This window comes from Bufo bufo, chromosome 2 (genome assembly GCF_905171765.1).
Source record: "Bufo bufo chromosome 2, aBufBuf1.1, whole genome shotgun sequence".
Lineage (NCBI taxonomy): Eukaryota > Metazoa > Chordata > Amphibia > Anura > Bufonidae > Bufo > Bufo bufo.
The window spans coordinates 90077925-90097168 of NC_053390.1; the positions used below are offsets into that span (position 1 = coordinate 90077925).

The following is a 19244-nucleotide window of genomic DNA, read 5'->3' on the forward strand; positions in this document are numbered from 1 at the left end:
AGCCAGCTATAACAGTAGAAGTGTCAAATTTTTTCAGTCAGTTGCAATGCCTTCTTTATGGCTGTGAGGGTTAATGCTTTGCCTCTGATACACTGATACATTGGAGGTTGTGGGTTCGAATCCCAGACACATCAGGAGACTTTAGTATATACAGTAAGATTAGAGCACATTAGCGAGGGAACATTAAGACTGCTGCTGTGAAGGGGCCCTGAACAGTAAGACATCGATATTTAACTAACTTGAAAATAAACTGTCGGGCCCCGAAGCAGCTGCTTCCCCGGTAGTTACGCCACCTCCTGGCTGCCTGTGTGTAGTGTCTGTGTGTGTTAATAAAAAAAAAAATAAAAAAAATTTGAATGCGGTCGGACGGGCCCCCTAGTGGCGTAGGGCCCCATAGCCACTGCTATGGTTGCTATGGCGATCCCTACGCCACTGGTCAGGAGAGGTGACAGGGTTAATCTCTGGAAAAACAATGGCTCATTGTCATCAATATGTGATTGTTTGGGAACAACCCCTTGCGACTCCCACAGATCATAGTAGGGGTGAAAGCATACAAGATCTGTATCAGGATCTCTCATCTATTGTGTGTCCCCATATTAACATTGCAGTCCCCATATGTGACATATCAGCCTTAATGGGGTTCTCCGGGAATTAAGAAAATGAAAATACTTAAATATTACTTTATTATAAATATATTCTCTAATACATTTCATTATTTATAATGGCTCGTTTTGTCTGGGAAGCAATCAGGGGAAACAAAATAGCCGCTGTCCCATCAGTTCACGCAAAACCTGTCCTGTCCTGATCACACATGAGGACAAGTTACTTTACAACACATAGGTAAAGAGCTGCCTCATCCTTCTCTCTACTTGTCAGGGAATATGATCCTGAATACAGATGATAAGAACTTTAGCTGAATCTTTGGGGAATTTAGTTCATGAGGAGACATGAATAATGTGGGCCACATCCCCATCCTCCTCTCATGTCTCCTCATCTTCCCATTCCCACAGAGATTCATCGGTATTCAGGATCATGATGCCTGAGAAGAAGAGCAGAGGGGAGGATGAGGCAGCACTATGGCTCATTGTGGTGAAGTAACTTGTCCTCCTGTGTGATTAGGACAGGTTTTGTGTGTACTGATAGGACGGCGGCCATTTTATTTCTCCTAGTGATTTCTCCCTAGACAAAACAAGCCATTCTAAGTAATGAAAGGTATTTGTGAATATATTTATTATAAAATAATATTTAAGTCTTTTCATTTTTTTAAATTCCTGGAGAAACCCTTTAAGGACCCCTCGGACCACATGACTTGGCGCTACATCCTCTACAGCTATTACCATGGGCAGCAGTGCTTTACGGGGGCTGAGCTGCATGGACTAGCTATTGTGCCAGAATAATCATTGAAGGACCCCTGGACCTTTCATACTGCTGATTGGTGGGGTTCTGGGGGTCTAATATCCCCACCAAGTGCAACGGGCGCCTCCCCCTAGGGCTCTCTATATATAAAAGGTCCCAGGTATATAAAATGCCTAGAGGTATAGTGCGGCATAAAATGTCTCTTTATGTGTGTCAAGGTGGCTCCGGAGCAATAAAAAGGGGAAATAATTGAGGGATAAAAGAATAACTGGAGTCCAGACCTTGAGATGAAGTTCAATGATAGCCTTACTTTGCATAAACGTTCTCCAAAACGGTTTACAGGCTTTGTCTTGGTTCCAGCAGGCTTTAGCATGAAACTGGCAGGCAAACTTCACTCTGCTATATCTGTTTCTCTCTGACTCTGCTGTACTGACAGGCTGGCTGTATAACTCAGCTTCTTCTGTATGCTGCACTTCACTTTGTAGTCTGACTCTAGGTTTGCCAGGGAACTTTCCTCCTGGCTCTTGAGGCTTTAAGCTTTGGCCTCCCGGTCCAGCAGAGCTTAAGGTGCTCTGGCTGGCGTGGGCGCATCCAGCAGAGAAGTGCCCCTGCACACATTTCCTCTAGCAGGGGTAAACTAGACTGAAGCCAACTGGTCCCCACCCTTCCTGCAGGATGTAGGGCTCGCCCACTTTTCTCCAAAGGGGGGTTAGAACGGAATGGTTCCATTCTATCTACATACACCTCTGCCTGCCGGTGAACCAGGAAAATTACATATGAACAGTTACATAACATTAGAAATGCACAGTGTATAGGACCTGGAATAAATGCATAAGATGACATGAGGTTAGACCAATAAAGACAGTAGCAACACCACTCTGCATTTCTATGGGATCACTGCTTCCCAGCGATCCTTTCCGAGATCACTGTCGCCGTGTAGCCCCAGCCTAAGGACTCTTTTACACAAGCAGATGCCTTGCGGGTAATCTGCTACGTGAAAGAGAGCCAAGCCCCGTTCCGGACAGCAGAGACACGTGGCATTAACATGATATATAATGCTCCGTGCCTCTCTGTGATCTTTTTACTACAAAATCAGGATGGAGTAGGAGGAGGAGGAGGAGAAGAGGCAGGTCTGCATGCAATCCGTGGCGGTAACACCAAATCCACACAGGTGCCACGGGTTACATGCTTGACGGCCGTCAGAAGGTTCACCCAGTGGGCAGTAAAAGTTATGTACCTTCCCTGCCCATGTTTGCTAGACCACGTGTCTGTGGTCAGATGTATCTAGGCACCGACAGTGTGTGTGAGAGATATATTCAATTGCTGCTGAACGTTGCCATATAGCTCTGGGATGCCCTTCTGGGAAAAATATTTCCTTCCGGGGACCTTTCATTGTGGTGTGCCAATGGCCACAAATTTTAAAGGCCTCCGAGTCCACCAGTTTATATGGCAGTAGTTGGCGGGCTAGCAGTTTCGACAAGCCAGCGGTCAGCAGTTGGGCAAGAGGGTTATCCGGCGTCATCAACTTTTTACGCTCGAACATTTGGGCCACGGAAGCCTGAGATCTGCCGGATAAATGCGACGACGGCACGGTGGAAGGTGGAGTGGGAAAGGAAAAGGAGAAGAGGCAGGACGTGGAGCGCCGGGAGTGTAGCTTTGTGGGTTCTGACGGCGTTGCTCCCACTGGGCTCGGTGATGGGAGGCCAGGTGCCTTCTTAAGGCAGTCGTCCCTAGGTGAGTGTTGGGCTTACCGCGACTTATGTGTTGACAGCACAGGCTGCATATGGCAACACTATTGTCAGCAGCTGACAAGTTAAAAAAAAATCCCACACTGCAGAGCCATGTGCCGACGTCCTGGGAGCGCCAGTTGTGACCATGCATGGTGGATGGCTCGTTCCAGATACATTAGCAGTCTGCTTTTTCCCTCCTGTGCACTGTGTGTTCTGCCTGCTTCTCCTCTCGATCTGCTGCTCTAACTCTCCCTCTGAACTTCCCTCCTTTCCTCTCTTGTGGGCACCCACTTGACGTCCATCGACACGTCATCATTGTCACCTTCACCACCACTGACATTAGAGATCTCATGGTAGCCAGCAACAGCGGGGACCACCCTCCTTTGGCTGATCTGGGTACTGTCGTCAGACCGCTGGTTGGCGGCTGTTGCTACCTCCTCTTCCTTATCCGATACCAAGAATGGCTGCGCATTGGTAAGGTCTGGGAATAGATGGGAAAATAATTCCTCTGACTCGAGTGGAGGGGCTATGGTGGTGGTGTATTTGGTGGTGCACACAGCAGAGAGTGAAGAGGATGCAGATACAGAGGATGAGGAGGGTGCAGAATCAGAAGGCTCTGGTGCGTCCTTTGATGTAATCGGACGCACCTTCGCCAACTTCCCACTTAGGCTCCGGCCTGGTGCACCTGCCCTACCCCTACCACCCCTGCGGAACGGCCTGCCTCTTTCTCTGCCTGTCATTTTCAAAATGACCCTGTGCTAAAGTCCCTCGAGAAAAGCAGTATTTGTGGAAGCAGGTATATTGCAGGCCTCAATCAGTATTTCTTAGAAGCAGGTATATTGCACCCCTCAATCAGTATTTTGTGGAAACAGGTATATAGAACACCTGAATAAATATTTGGTGGAAGCAGGTATATCGCACCCCTCAATCTGTATTTTGTAGAAACAGGAATATAGAACCCCTGAATCAATATTTGGTGGAAGCAGGTATATTGCACCCCTCAATCAGTATTTTGTGCAAGCAGGTATATCAAACCCCTTAATCAGTATTTATTGGAAGCCGGTATATCGCACCCCTCAATCAGTATTTTGTGGAAGAAGGTATATAGAACCCCTTAATCAGTATTTTGTAGAAGCAGGTACCGTATATCCCACCCCTCAAGCAGGTATATCAAACCCCTTAATCAGTATTTTGTGGAAGCAGGTATATCGCACCCCTTAATCAGTATTTTGCGGAAGCAGGTATATAGAACCCCTTAATCAGTATTTTGTAGATGCAGGTACCGTATATTCCACCCCTCAATCAGTATTTGTGAAAGCAGATATATCGCACCCCTCAATCAGTATTTTGTGGAAGCAGGTATATCGCACCCCTCAATCTGTATTTTGTGGAAGCATTTATATCAAACCCCTCAATCAGTATTTTGTGGAAGCTGGTGTATCGCAGGCCTCAATCAATATTTGTTAGAAGCAGGTATATCGCACCCCTCAATCAGTATTTTGTGGAAATAGGTATATAGAACACCTGAATCAATATTTGGTGGAAGCAGTTATATCGCACCCCTCAATCAGTATTTTGTGGAAGCAGGTATATAGAACCCCTTAATCAATATTTTGTAGAAGCAGGTATATCGCACCCCTCAATCTGTATTTTGTAGAAACAGGTATATAGAACCCCTGAATCAATATTTGGTGGAAGCAGGTATATCGCACACCTCAATCAGTATTTTGTGGAAGAAGGTATATCAAACCCCTTAATCAATTTTTTGTGGAAGCAGGTATATCACACGCCTCAATAAGTTTTTTTTGGGGCAACAGGTATATTACACCCATTGCAAATAGTTGTTCCAATAATGCTTGTCCCTCTATATACCTGCGGTATCACAGCAGAACCACACACAACTGCTGCACAATAGAAATGCACTATAATATACTTTCTATGTTAGAAAGCATATTATAGGTATATCACAGCCCTCAATCAGTTTTTGGGGGCAACAGGTATATCACACCAGTTGTAATTAGTTATTCCAATAGCATTTGTCCCTCAATATAGCTGCGGTATCGCGGCAAAACCGCATACAACTGCTGCACAATACAAATGCACTATAATATACTTTCTATGTTAGAAAGTATATTATAAGTATATCACACCCCTCAGTATATCGCACCTATCGATGGCACACCTATACCAGTCCTTAAAAGGACTTTTGTGGCCCAATTAGCTAGCATCTGGTGTCCCTAACAGTCTGTCCCTGCTCCAAAAAGCAACCTCTCCCTACACTGGCAAAAAACGGAATGTAAAATGGCCGGCCAGATCAGGTTTTGTTAAAGGGTGGGGGTTTGTCCATGTGCTGAAACGTCTCAATTGGCTGTCCTGTCACACCTGATGGATGTGTCATGGGTCAAAGTTTGGCGCAAAGCAAAAGAATATGGCGCATGCGAACATCGCCATATGTTTGCATGTTCGGCGAATCGCAAACGAGCAAAGTTCGCCACGAAACGACCGCCGGGTGAACCGCAAGGCCATCTCTATTCCCAAACACATCCAAAAAGATGCCTGACTAAGGTGACATTTGTTGTAAAGTTTTTGTGCCATTTTTCTGCCTATTGGTGTGTTTGATCAAAATCGTTATTTCTAATATTTTTTTTATATGGCTTGTTTTTTTTATTTTAATTTTTTTATAGAAAAATATGTACCGTTATGTATGCAGAGGAAGGAAAAAACATTGAAAAAACTAATCTGCACTGCAAAACTCCTAAAAAGACTATGGGGGAAGTTTATCATTACCTTGTGACTGAAAAGTGCGCCTAAAAACTGTCACATCTCTCAGCTTTTGCGCCATCTTCCTTCTTGCAAGGGCAGGAAGGGGGTGTGACCAGCCGCCCTGAAAAATGTATCTGCATTTACGTTTTCTGGCGCAAATGAAACTAGAAATCTACGGCAGCTCTGACCCCTATGTGTGACCAGCCTTTGTCAGTCATTTCAATATAGAATGAGTGTGCATGCACGGCCCTGCTCTCCACTGCCAGCTGGGTCTCAAACAAGGGGCATTTTCTAAATCATTAATCGACCCCCACCAATTTTATGATATGTCCCATCAACATGTCAGATAAATTATAATGGAAAACAGAACCGGTTTTACAGAAAATAGGAACCCAGAGAAACAGTATCAGACTGGGGTTCCTTGGGCCCACCAGAGGAAATTATTCTCGGGTCCCGACCCCCATATCATCAATAAAGTCTAACATGTTTTGATTTAAAGAAATAGGCCTTTGCAAAAGTTCTTTTTTTTTCTCCTGGACCTTTGGGGCCCATTATGGTATCAGATCCTCTGGTTCTCTGGTGGCCCAGTCTGACGTTGCAGGGAAATGCCAATTAAGGTCTCTTTTTTGCCATTTTGGAGAGTTTCTTTCAACCACATAGTGCCAAAATAATGCTGCCATTTACGGCATCTATACAGTAATACCACCAAACAGTGCAGAAATAACAGCAGTACCCTAATAAGGCTTCAGTTCACATAGGGCAAACTTTCTGCTGAAACTTCTGCGACTAAAATATTAGCCCCCCATACATCTGAATGGGGTTCTTTCGCAGAATGTGAATTGCCTTCTGCAGGCCCCATTCAGATGAACCAGTCACAGAAATCTCTTATATTTTATAAATCATAGTGCCAATTTTTTCCTAGGGTTCTTGTCCTTAGGAGAGTCATTATAAAATGGGGGGTCTGGGCATTTGCTCACTTTGCCAACCTCTAAAGAAAATCTGCTTTAACTAAAAAACACAGTTCTTTTTCATATATTACCGTACATTGTACAAGATGAGATGCGCTTGGGTTGCGGAGGTTTTACATAACAAACAGCCGCCCTCTGCCTGTTTAAGCCTATCAGTTCACTAAATACGTATCCATATGGCACAGACCTAAGAAGTAAATGTATATTGCGGCACATTTACACGTCACCTATGGTTGGTATACCGTATCTGCACCATATGTCATATTAATAACAGTAAATAACAAGTTTCATGGTGGAAATAGCCAGGGAAACATACGTGAATGGGACAGGGCACAAAACAGGGACACTCCATGCTGCCAGCACAGATGGACACGGGACACAATGAAGTTAAATATAGTTACCTGTAGGATTTCAGAAATCTCCGTCTCATCTTTGTTCTGGGTGACAAGCGAAGGCCGGGGGCCGCGGCTGAATCCCACAGGAAGGCCATGAAAAGGGCAATGTTAATGCCCTGTGGAAAATATGACCCAGATGGTGATGGCAATGCAGTAAATAGGCAGGCAGGCATCTAGGGGCTGCTGTGCAAAGACCATAGAGACCCTCTTGAGGTTCGGGGGGGGGATTCTCATGTGCCAGGGTCAAGATAGAGAGGGCTGCAAACACAGACGAGGAGGGATCACCGGGATTTCCAGCTGAGTGACACCTGCCCTATTACAGAGCTGTCACACACAGGGCTCCGGCAGACACTTCTTCACTGAAGGGGGGGGGGGGGGGAGTCTGTCCGGCTAAATCTGTTTATCAGTTTACAGAAATAGAACTTGATTATAGTAGGGCTCACGTGCGGCAATTTGTTAATATCTCAGGGCGTGATGTACTGTACTTACCGTGAGAAACTTGCCTGGAACGTTGGATGGAGCGTTAAAATAAAATAACATAATAAACCTTTATTGTGTTATTTTTTATTAAAACAAGAATCAGAAACTATCACTGGTAACTCGAGTAAATCAGACTGGGGTATAACCCCGTAGAGTGGGGGAGAGGTACTCAAGGTTAATGGTTTGTACTTTCTATCTTGAAATCGATAAGCATAGTAGATAAGCTTGGTAACACTGTCTCAGCACATATTGGCCATAGTGTTACTATATTGTTACTATAAAACATAAACCTCAATGCCTGCGGTCGTTATGTTACCAATAACTGCCTATTAGAGCCGGCTGCAGGGACTATTGGGATTTGTATCTTAACTCAATTTGATTTAGTCGGTTTAGATACACACAGCGTTATTGTTACTACACCTCTCCTTGTACTCCCACCCCTATAAGCAAGCCTATATGTCTCTCTCCCGCTCAACGCGTTTCCATGCGGTGGTAAACTCGCACTTCATCAGGAGCAGGTAACTAATAGGTAAGTAGAGCATGTGGCAGCATCTCGGCGCTATGACGGCCGTGTTGTTGTAACAATAACGCTGTGTGTATCTAAACCGACTAAATCAAATTAAAGGGGTTGTCTGGGCTCAGAGCTGAACCTGGACATACCTCCATTTTCACCCAGCCCCCCCCCCCCCCCCCCCTTGAATTGAGCATCGGAGAAGTTCATGCTCCGATGCTCTCCTTTGCCCTGCGCTAAATCATGGGGGGGCATGATGGCTGACAGGGCAAAGGCATTTTCAAGAGTTCCAGTGATGTACCGGGCTCTCCATTGGGCTGCCAGAAAGTCCGGTGACGTCACCGGCACTAATGGGCGGGCTTTAGCTAACGCACGCCCATCTGAGCCGGTGACGTCACCGAACACACTGCCGGGCGGAAGCTTCCGCCCAGCAGTGTGTTATTGTAAACAAAAGAGCCCGTGCCCTGGGCGATCTAGCGCAGGGCAAGGGAGCGCATCAGGGCATGAGATGCTCCGATGCCAACATCAGGGGGGCTGCCGGGGTGAAAATAAGGGTATGCCCGGGTTCAGCTCTGAACCTGGACAACCCTTTTAAGTTAAGATACAAATCCCAATAGTCCCTGCAGCCGGCTCTAATAGGCAGTTATTGGTAACATAACCGCAGGCATTGAGGTTTACGTTTTATAGTAACAATATAGTAACACTATGGCCAATATGTGCTGAGACAGTGTTACCAAGCTTGATAGGGTCTAGAGAGGCATTCCTTCTATGCTTATCGATTTCAAGATAGAAAGTACAAACCATTAACCTTGAGTACCTCTCCCCCACTCTACGGGTTTATACCCCAGTCTGATTTACTCGAGTTACGAGTGATAGTTTCTAATTATTGTTTTAAGTAAAAATAACACAATAACGGTTTATTATTTTATTTTAGCGTTCATTTAGACAAGTTTCGTAGTTTTACAAATTTCCACACTGAGGGACAAATAAAGGGATTTTCTTCTTCTTCTTCTTCAACAATATACTGTTGAATTGCTGAAGGAGTGACAACGAATATATATTTTTATTATTATTTCTACTGTTAGTTGTGGTTTTGTTCCAAAAAAGTTGTCTGTACTTCCCAAGGCTGCTTTGAACTTAATTTATATATGTACAATGGCCTTATCTTAACAGTTCAAAAAACAAAGCAGCTATCACCTGCACAGCCGTAAATTGCAGGAAAAAGAAAATAGAAATTCCAGCTCTATTAGACGAACGATCCTTTATTTCTTGCGGTCTAAAAACTCCAACATACACATAGTAACGATCTGCCCGTTTCGGACCATCACATGCCGGTCCTTACTCGTGATTAAGAACCGGCTTGTGATGGTCCGAAACGCGTAGATCATTACTATGTGTATGTTGGAGTTTTTAGGCCGCAAGAAATAAAGGATCGTTCGTCTAATAGAGCTGGAATTTCTATTTTCTTTTTCCTGCAATGGCCTTATCTTGCACTACTGTAAGTAAAGAATCACAAACTGGATATTGCACTTGGCACAGAACGCCTCCCCAGGATACTTGAGATATCAGGGAATAGAGCTGCAGACGGCCATCATTGGTCCCCAGGGACAGACCTTAGAGATAAGGCTCTGATCTCTGCAACCAGCCTCCTGCTGTGAAGGATTCCATCTAAATGGCAGTTTTATGCTAGAATAATCCGTCTGTCAGAGTATTATGTATTGTTCTTCGTACAGATGTAGCCAGCGTTATTCTGATACTGGCTGCTCCAGGATGGTCACTTTAATCTCATTTGTTGTATTACTGTGATGTGATTTTGCTGCATTGGCACGTTAGGCTAGTCAAAATGACAGTGGCTAAATCTGTATCTTCTCTGGGACATCTAGTCTTACCACATCATGCCACTTGTGCATCTTCCAGCTTGATGAAGAATAATAAAGGTTCTTTCTCAAATTCTTACAAATGAAAGACACCCCTTCCTCTAATCTGGAGATCAGACGTTTTTATCAGTTCCATTCACGCTACTCCTTGTCATGCAGCTTGAGGGTAGGAGGTCTCACAATCCTAACATTTATAACATTATTCTGGTGCATATGCATACCTCCCAACGTCCCCGATCCGGTGGGACAGTCCCAGATTACAGAGGATGTCCCGGCCCCAGGGCAGGTGCAAGGATTTTTGCCACCTGGCCCCGGTCCCGTCTGCAGCAGCTGGCTTCTTCTCTGTGTGGTTCTGGTATCTTCTCTCTGCTTCAGACAATCGCTTGTTTGAGGACCGTATTTTTTGCCCTCTAAAATGCACTGGCCCATAAGACGCACCTAGGTTTTAGAGGAGGATAATAAGAAAAAATATTTTCGATTGCACCTCAGGTCAGACCAGCAATCAGACCCCCAATGTTAATCAGACATCATATCAGACCCCCAATGCCTCAGATCAGCCCCCCATGTCAGCCATCAGCCCCCCATGTCAGCCATCATGTCCCCATGTGAAGTAACAGCCAAAGGGTGAGAGAGGCGCTCATAAAGTAAATCGAGGTACAACAGCTTCCTTCAAAGAGCTGGTGGATACGATAGACTCACCTGTTTTGGTTGCACCGGAGTTGAGTGCAACTGTATTGCAGGTGGGCTGTAAGGTATAAAAGTCGCAGGTCGGTGCTGCCAGATGCGTCAGGAGACCCCTTGGGGTGAAGGCCAGGTCAACACTCGGGTATATATATAGGAAAACGTATCTCAGCTTGTCACTATGAAGTGATCCAGCTGATAGACGATCATAAGGCGCAATTACCACAACCCGGTACAGGATACATCAAAATTTATTATGAGACAACGCATTTCGGGGTCTAGACGGCTCCTTTATCAAGTCTAATTTTATGTGCAGCTGGGTGTATACTGCCTGGTTTCTTCTAAAAATGGCGCATGTCCGTACCTTGTCCTAGTTGGAATAGGTGTAGCAGTGTCACCGCTACGGTCCTGTGTGCGGCACGTGTGGAAAAGGCGCGTAGGCAGAGAGTCTTTGCGCCTTATGATCGTCTATCAGCTGGATCACTTCTTAGTGACAAGCTGAGATACGTTTTCCTATATCATGTCCCCATGTCAGCCATCATGCCCCCCCATGTCAGCCATCATGCCCCCCCATGTCAGCCATCATGTCCCCCCATGTGAGCCAACATGCCCCCCCATGTGAGCCATCAAGCCCCCCCATGTGAGCCATCATGCCCCCATGTCAGCCATCATGCCCCCCATGTCAGCCATCATGCCCCCCATGTCAGCCATCATGCCCCCATGTCAGCCATCATGTCCCCATGTCAGCCATCATGCCCCCATGTCAGTCATCATGCCCGCCATCAATCATGCCCCCCCATTTCAGCCATCAGCACAAATAAAATAAAATAAAAATATCTTACCTCTCCTTCTCCTGGACGCCGCCGCTCCTCACCACCAGCGCTCTCTCTCTTCTTCCTGGTTCTCGGCTGTCAGCTGTGAAGGCTGCGCACAGTGAGGTCACATGGTGCGCAGCCCTTTACAGCAGACAGCCGAGCGCTTCATTAGTATTCGCCCCATAAGACCAAAATACAGGGTATTTTAAAAAAAAAGTTTCATTTTTTCCACCCCCCTGTCTCTGCTCCCTAAGGCAGCCGCTTGGTCTGCCTTATTATAGCCCCGCAGTCCTTGAATGACTATGGTGCCCAGGAATCAGAGGACCTTCAGATTAAAATGAGGTCATTAGGTAAGTGTTATGTTTCCTCAGGGTCGGACTGGCCCACCAGAGTACCAAAGGACCCTCTGGTGGGCCCAGGCTCTGAAGCAATTGCAGTGAGCCGGTAGTTCACTGTTAAAAAGGGGTTAATGCAATTTTTCTGTGTATTTGATATCCCAAGATCAGCTGTGTATGGGAGAAAGGGCTAATTCACTAGTCCTAGATGCAGTTGCTACTGTAGGTGTGGGCAAACCCCATGCCTGTCATCTGGGAGCTGCAGTCAATTGGTAAGTGGTAACTAATGAGAGAGAAGCTGAGTATGTAAAGTAGTCTGTAGTGAAGTTGCAAGGAGAAGCAGCAGACAGGGACACACCAGCTCTGTCAGTTGAGAGCAACCAGAAAAGTTTCTGGAACAAGCCAATCTGTGAAAGAAAGAAGCATTGATCTTTACAGAAGGTTAAGGGCCATTTCAAGGAACGGTGCATGGACAAAACGCCACTGAGGGTAATGCATGTGCTTTGGCTGTGGCTTTGGCAATTCACTGCATTTGGTTGGGGTTAGAAGCTTCAGGTTCCCCTACCATAATAAAGAGACAGATTGGCCATCTGTTCACCCTGCAGCTGGGTACTGTAGACATACTGATTGAATTGGAAGATATAGAGAAAATGATAGATAAATTGCACCCCTTGGCTAATTTGGGAAGCTTGCTCATATTTACTGGAGAGAGACTCAGAGAGAACCACCATACTGTCTATTTAATCCTATATGTAGCCTTGGGAATACTGTCTATGCAACCTGTAGTCAACTTTTGCAAGTGCCTGTGTATGCTATCTGCCAAGTTGCTTCAGTAAAGTACCCCAAAACTGGCCTGTTCACTGTATTGCATCTCAACTTGCACTGCCATATCATTTCTCCTCCCCAGCGCTTCAAAGGCACCCTACCTCTCACTTAAGATTAAGTGAGGGAGTATCTGAGAGCTAAATTATTTGTGGACATTGATAAGTGGCTGTGTTTGACTGTATTTTGTGCTGTGATAACACTTTTTTTTTTTCTTTCTCCAGGGGTTGCACAGGTGAGCAATTAGGGTGTGGCTGTCTAATTAGGAGACTTTAAAAACTCAGCAGTAAGAACAGCACAGCCTTTTTGATTCCAGAGGGGAAGCAAACCAGGCTGGTGCAGTGAGCTGCATTTATATTAATATAAGCAGATATATAACGCGAGTTTGACCGTGACGCGTGGTTGATTAAGTGTGGTTGTGTAAGTGTGTGACTTAAGATTAAGTGAGGGAGTATCTGAGAGCTAAATTATTTGTGGACATTGATAAGTGGCTGTGTTTGACTGTATTTTGTGCTGTGATAACACTTTTTTTTTTTCTTTCTCCAGGGGTTGCACAGGTGAGCAATTAGGGTGTGGCTGTTTAATTAGGGTGTGGCTGTCTAATTAGGAGACTTTAAAAACTCAGCAGTAAGAACAGCACAGCCTTTTTGATTCCAGAGGGGAAGCAAACCAGGCTGGTGCAGTGAGCTGCATTTATATTAATATAAGCAGATATATAACGCGAGTTTGACCGCGACGCGTGGTTGATTAAGTGTGGTTGTGTAAGTGTGTGACTTAAGATTCAGGGACTTCGGAGGGGGACTGCAATTAGCCTGTATATTATTACTACATTGTATTGTATTTTTTTCTTTTGTGGTGTAATCCCCATTTAGTATGTGTTGCACAATTGACAACGCAGTCCAGTGCACATCTTGCATGATGTATGCAGTCCTGGAACAGCCGTTCCAGGGTGAATTTCTTTGTTCAAGATGTGAGCAAATTACCCGTTTGGAATCGCTAATCGAGTCTCTAAATGGGCAAGTTGCAACACTGAGAGGCATTGACAATTTGCAAAAAAGTTTGCTTCTCACCGAGCAAGCACTCTTTGGGGTAGATGATGGAGAGGGTGACAGAGAGGAGGCTGAGGAAAGTGAGGTAGCTAGCTGGGTAACATTTAGAAAGCGGGGTAGAGGGAAGAGTGCCAGGGAGGCTAGCCCTGATCTGACACACCCCAACAAGTTTGCACGTTTGGCAGATGAGGGGGATGTCAGTCCAGGAACGGCACTGCCGCAGCCGGACACTTCCTCTGCCAGTCAGGGGAATGTCAGCTCCGGTAAGCAGGGGACCAGGAGAGCAGGGCAGGCCAGACAGGTGCTGGTAGTGGGAGACTCAATTATTAGGGGAACAGATAGGGAAATCTGTCACAAAGACCGTGATCGCCGAACAGTGTGCTGTCTTCCTGGCGCTAGAGTTCGACATATCGCGGATCGGGTTGACAGATTACTGGGAGGGGCTGGAGAAGATCCAGCGGTCATGGTCCATATCGGAACCAATGACAAAGTTAGGGGTAGGTGGAGAGTCCTTAAAAATGATTTCAGGGATTTAGGGCAAAAGCTTAGGGCAAGGACCTCAAAGGTAGTATTTTCCGAAATACTACCGGTACCACGGGCCACACAAGAAAGGCAGCGGGAGATTAGGGAAATTAACAAGTGGCTCAAGAACTGGTGTAGGATGGAGGGGTTTGGGTTCCTGGAGAACTGGGCCGACTTCGCTGTCGGCTACAGCCTCTATCGTAGGGACGGGCTGCACCTCAATGGGGAAGGAGCAGCTGTGTTGGGGAAGAAGATGGCTAGAAGGTTGGAGGAGTGTTTAAACTAGGGACTGGGGGGGAGGGTAATTACACTATAGAAGGGGAAGATAGTGCAGATAGAGACCGGGGGCAAGGTAGTGGGACTGGGGGAGAAATGGAAGGAGGGACAAGAACAGTTCAGAAGGAAAGGTGTAGGGTAAAAAATATACATAAACCTCTCATATGTATGTATACTAATGCCAGAAGTCTGACTAATAAAACTGGTGAACTGGAATTAGTGATGTGTGAGGAGGACTATGACATAGTGGGAATAACTGAGACATGGCTGGATGATAGCTATGACTGGGCAGTTAATGTACAAGGTTACAGTCTGTTCAGAAAGGATCGTCAAAACCGGAGAGGTGGAGGGGTCTGCCTTTATGTAAAATCTTGTCTAAAGCCCACACTCCGTGAAGATATAAGTGAGGGACATGAACATGTGGAGTCACTGTGGGTAGAGATACATGGAGCTAAAAACAACAATAAATTACTAATAGGAGTTTACTATAAACCACCTAATATACCAGAGTCCACAGAAAATCTACTACTAAACGAGATAGACAAGGCGGCAAATCATAATGAGGTGGTTATTATGGGGGACTTCAACTACCCAGATATAGACTGGGAAACTGAAACTTGTATATCTCATAAAGGAAACAGATTCTTGGCAATAACCAAAGACCATTATCTCTCCCAACTGGTTCAGGACCCGACTAGAGGGACGGCCATACTGGACTTAATATTAACCAATAGACCTGACAGAACAACAGACGTGCAGGTTGGGGGACACCTGGGAAATAGTGACCATAAAGTAATAACCTTCCAATTATCATTCAAAAGAGCGTTTCTACAGGGAGAAACAAAAATACCAAACTTCAAAAAAGCTAAATTTAGCCAACTAAGAGAGGCCATAGGCCTAACTAACTGGGACAAAGTCCTCAAAAATAAAAATACAGCCAAAAAATGGGATATCTTTAAAAACATCCTAAAATCTCATTGTGAGAGGTACATACCGTATGGGAATAAAAGGTTAAGGAACAAAAAGAAACCAATGTGGATAAACAGAACTGTAAAGAAAGCAATAAATGACAAAAAGAAAGCATATAAAACCCTAAAACAGGAGGGTAGCACGGAAGCACTGAAAAACTATAAGGAAAAAAACAGAACATGTAAAAAACAAATAAAAGCGGCCAAACTAGAGACCGAGAGATTAATTGCCAAACAGAGTAAAACTAACCCTAAAATGTTCTTCAATTATATAAATGTTAAAAAGTATAAATCTGAAGGTGTCGGCCCTTTAAAGAGTAATGAGGGGGGAGTCGCAGAGAGCGACGAGGAGAAAGCAAAGCTGTTAAATATTTTTTTCTCCAGTGTATTCACTGAGGAAAATAAACTGTCAGATGAAATGCTGAATGCTGAAATAAATTCGCCATTAAAAGTGTCCTGTCTGACCCAGGAAGAAGTACAACAGCGACTTAAAAAAATCAAAATAGACAAATCGCCAGGACCGGATGGCATATACCCCCGTATCCTAAGAGAATTAAGTAATGTCATAGCCAGACCCTTATTTCTGATATTTGCGGACTCTGTACTGACAGGGAATGTCCCACAGGATTGGCGCATGGCAAATGTGGTGCCAATATTCAAAAAGGGTCCAAAAACAGAGCCTGGAAACTATAGGCCGGTAAGTTTAACATCTGTTGTGGGTAAACTGTTTGAAGGTTTTCTGAGAGATGCTATGTTAGAGCATCTTATGGGAAATAAGCAAATAACGCCATATCAGCATGGCTTCGTGAGGGATCGGTCATGTCAAACTAATTTAATCAGTTTCTATGAGGAGGTAAGTACTAGACTTGACAGCGGCGAATCAATGGATGTCGTATATCTGGACTTCTCCAAAGCATTTGACACTGTACCACATAAAAGGTTAGTATATAAAATGAGAATGCTCGGACTCGGAGAAAACGTCTGTATGTGGGTAAGTAACTGGCTCAATGATAGAAAACAGAGGGTGGTTATTAACGGTACATACTCAGATTGGGTCACTGTCACTAGTGGAGTACCTCAGGGGTCAGTATTGGGCCCTATTCTCTTCAATATATTTATTAATGATCTTGTAGAAGGCTTGCATAGTAAAATATCAATTTTTGCAGATGACACTAAACTGTGTAAAGTAATTAACACTGAAGAGGACAGTATACTACTACAGAGGGATCTGGATAGATTGGAGGCTTGGGCAGATAAGTGGCAGATGAGGTTTAACACTGAGAAATGTAAAGTTATGCACATGGGAAGGAATAATGCAAGTCACCCGTACATACTAAATGGTAAAACACTCGGTAACACTGACATGGAAAAGGATCTAGGAATTTTAATAAACAGCAAACTAAGCTGCAAAAAACAGTGTCAGGCAGCGGCTGCCAAGGCCAATAAGATAATGGGTTGCATCAAAAGGGGCATAGATGCCCGTGATGAGAACATATTCCTACTACTTTACAAATCACTGGTCAGACCACACATGGAGTACTGTGTACAGTTCTGGGCTCCTGTAAACAAGGCAGACATAGCAGAGCTGGAGAGGGTCCAGAGGAGGGCAACTAAAGTAATAACTGGAATGGGGCAACTACAGTACCCTGAAAGATTATCAAAATTAGGGTTATTCACGTTAGAAAAAAGACGACTGAGGGGAGATCTAATTACTATGTATAAATATATCAGGGGGCAGTACAGAGATCTATCCCATCATCTATTTATCCCCAGGACTGTGACTGTGACGAGGGGACATCCTCTGCGTTTGGAGGAAAGAAGGTTTGTACACAAACATAGAAAAGGGTTCTTTACGGTAAGAGCAGTGAGACTATGGAACTCTCTGCCTGAGGAGGTGGTGATGGTGAGTACAATAAAGGAATTCAAGAGGGGCCTGGATGTATTTCTGGAGTGTAATAATATTACAGGCTATAGCTACTAGAGAGGGGTCGTTGATCCAGGGAGTTATTCTGATTGCCTGATTGGAGTCGGGAAGGAATTTTTTATTCCCCTAAAGTGAGGAAAATTGGCTTCTACCTCACAGGGTTTTTTTGCCTTCCTCTGGATCAACTTGTAGGATGACAGGCCGAACTGGATGGACAAATGTCTTTTTTCGGCCTTATGTACTATGTTACTATGTTACCTTGCACCTTGAAACCCACTAACACTAAGGGCATCCAGCCTACCACCAGGCAAGAGGTCCCTGAAACAGGGACGCCTCCCTTCGCTGTATGGCCCAGAGCTCTAGAATGAGGACCATCACCTTGATTACTACTTCTACCACTCTCGTCCTCTCCCCTACTGGGCTCGCTGCAGAATACTGGGTCCCAAAGGTCCAGGAGAAATAAAATCTGGAGCTGCCTTTGAAGAGATTCACTTGTTATTAGGGTCTATTTGTTTGATTCGAACCTATTAGCCTTGATGAAATGGAGGTTGGGCTCAAGGAATAATATATGCATCAAATATGTATGGCCAGCTGGTTGCGTATAGTTCTGTCTGTACTACAGACCACTCTGTGGTTATGTGCACACATAGTACATGACGCAGCTCTGTGAGCAAGATGATAACTTTCATAATATGGAATATATATTTCACAGCAGAAAGATTTAGATGACACCTTCTGTATACAAAGAGTCCTGACACACAGAACATGCCTGTCGGACAAGAAGCAGCCGGACACGCTTCCTCCGGCTCACACTTTTGTGCACTTTGTATTCTCTCTTTAAATCATTACATGTAAACCTGCCAACGCAGACGGTCTCCGCGAGGTCAGGCACATAAGCTCCTTACTATGAAGATTATTGTGGAGATGTCTTAAGCCTTGATTTTAAAAACGGTATCTTGCGGCTTGCATGTTACCAATAATTTAAATCCCATATCGGTATCATAGCTGTAATCAGGGGCAGACTGGGAACTTAAAGTGGCCCTGGAAAAAATACTAAAAGTGGCCCCGTTTTGTAGTCAGGTCCCAATTAATGGAAGGCAGGGCCAGCAACACCATATAGTGGCGCATTATACCACCTCAACAGAGCCAAATACCACACTCCATCACAAAATACATCTCGAAAAACTTCCACTGGCCGGCCGTGAGGAGGACTCAGGCGGCCCCCTGGGCATCTGCCCACCGGGAAATTTCCCTGTAAGTTCTATGGCCAATTCGCCCCTGGCTGTGATCTCAGTTGTCTAAGCCCAGGGCACAATGTGCGGTGTACATAAGAAAGGAACACAGAGGTATACGTCGCCCATAGGATCCCAAAATGTATACTGCACACTACACTTTTTTGCGTCAGCCCTCCTTATAGAACAGTTCAGTTTGCTGTGCTTACCCATATAGGCAATCAAAAAATAAAAAGCTATAGAAATGTATATTGGCCCACTGGAGGACAAAAGAGTGCTCGGAGGGCTCAGAATACAGACTGTATTGTTAGAAAATAAACTAGTAAAACTCCAGTTCAAATCTGTGCAGCCAGTCACTGGCCTGTGCATGAACCGTAAGTGACCACTGAAGCCAGTGGCTGGCTGCAGGAGTCACAGGAAGGATGAGCGCCATGTAAGCGCTGCAGGCCCAAGGGGGGTAGGAATGGTGGGTAGGACATTTTAAAGACTAGTAAGATCTGTAACAAGGAAAATTTTGCACTGCCCCTCCCTGCCTAATTT

At 44.9% G+C, this 19244-nt stretch overlaps 1 protein-coding gene and 1 long non-coding RNA gene across 5 annotated transcripts in view; one reads left to right on the plus strand and one right to left on the minus strand.

The window, feature by feature from the left end:
* Positions 1-19244, minus strand: part of PDE4D (phosphodiesterase 4D) — a 1065327-nt gene that overhangs the window by 302505 nt on the left and 743578 nt on the right. The window contains exon 1 of one of the 4 annotated variants that reach the window (XM_040421311.1): positions 7219-7418. The exons of the other annotated variants lie outside the window; for them this stretch is intronic. Coding sequence (XP_040277245.1) covers positions 7219-7385 — 167 coding nt within the window. The 5' untranslated portion in view covers positions 7386-7418. Of the gene's footprint in view, positions 1-7218; positions 7419-19244 lie in introns of those variants that run through there. 4 annotated transcript variants of the gene reach the window in all.
* The window catches only part of LOC120992371, a 138684-nt gene that overhangs the window by 2214 nt on the left and 117226 nt on the right, over positions 1-19244 (plus strand). The window lies entirely within an intron of this gene.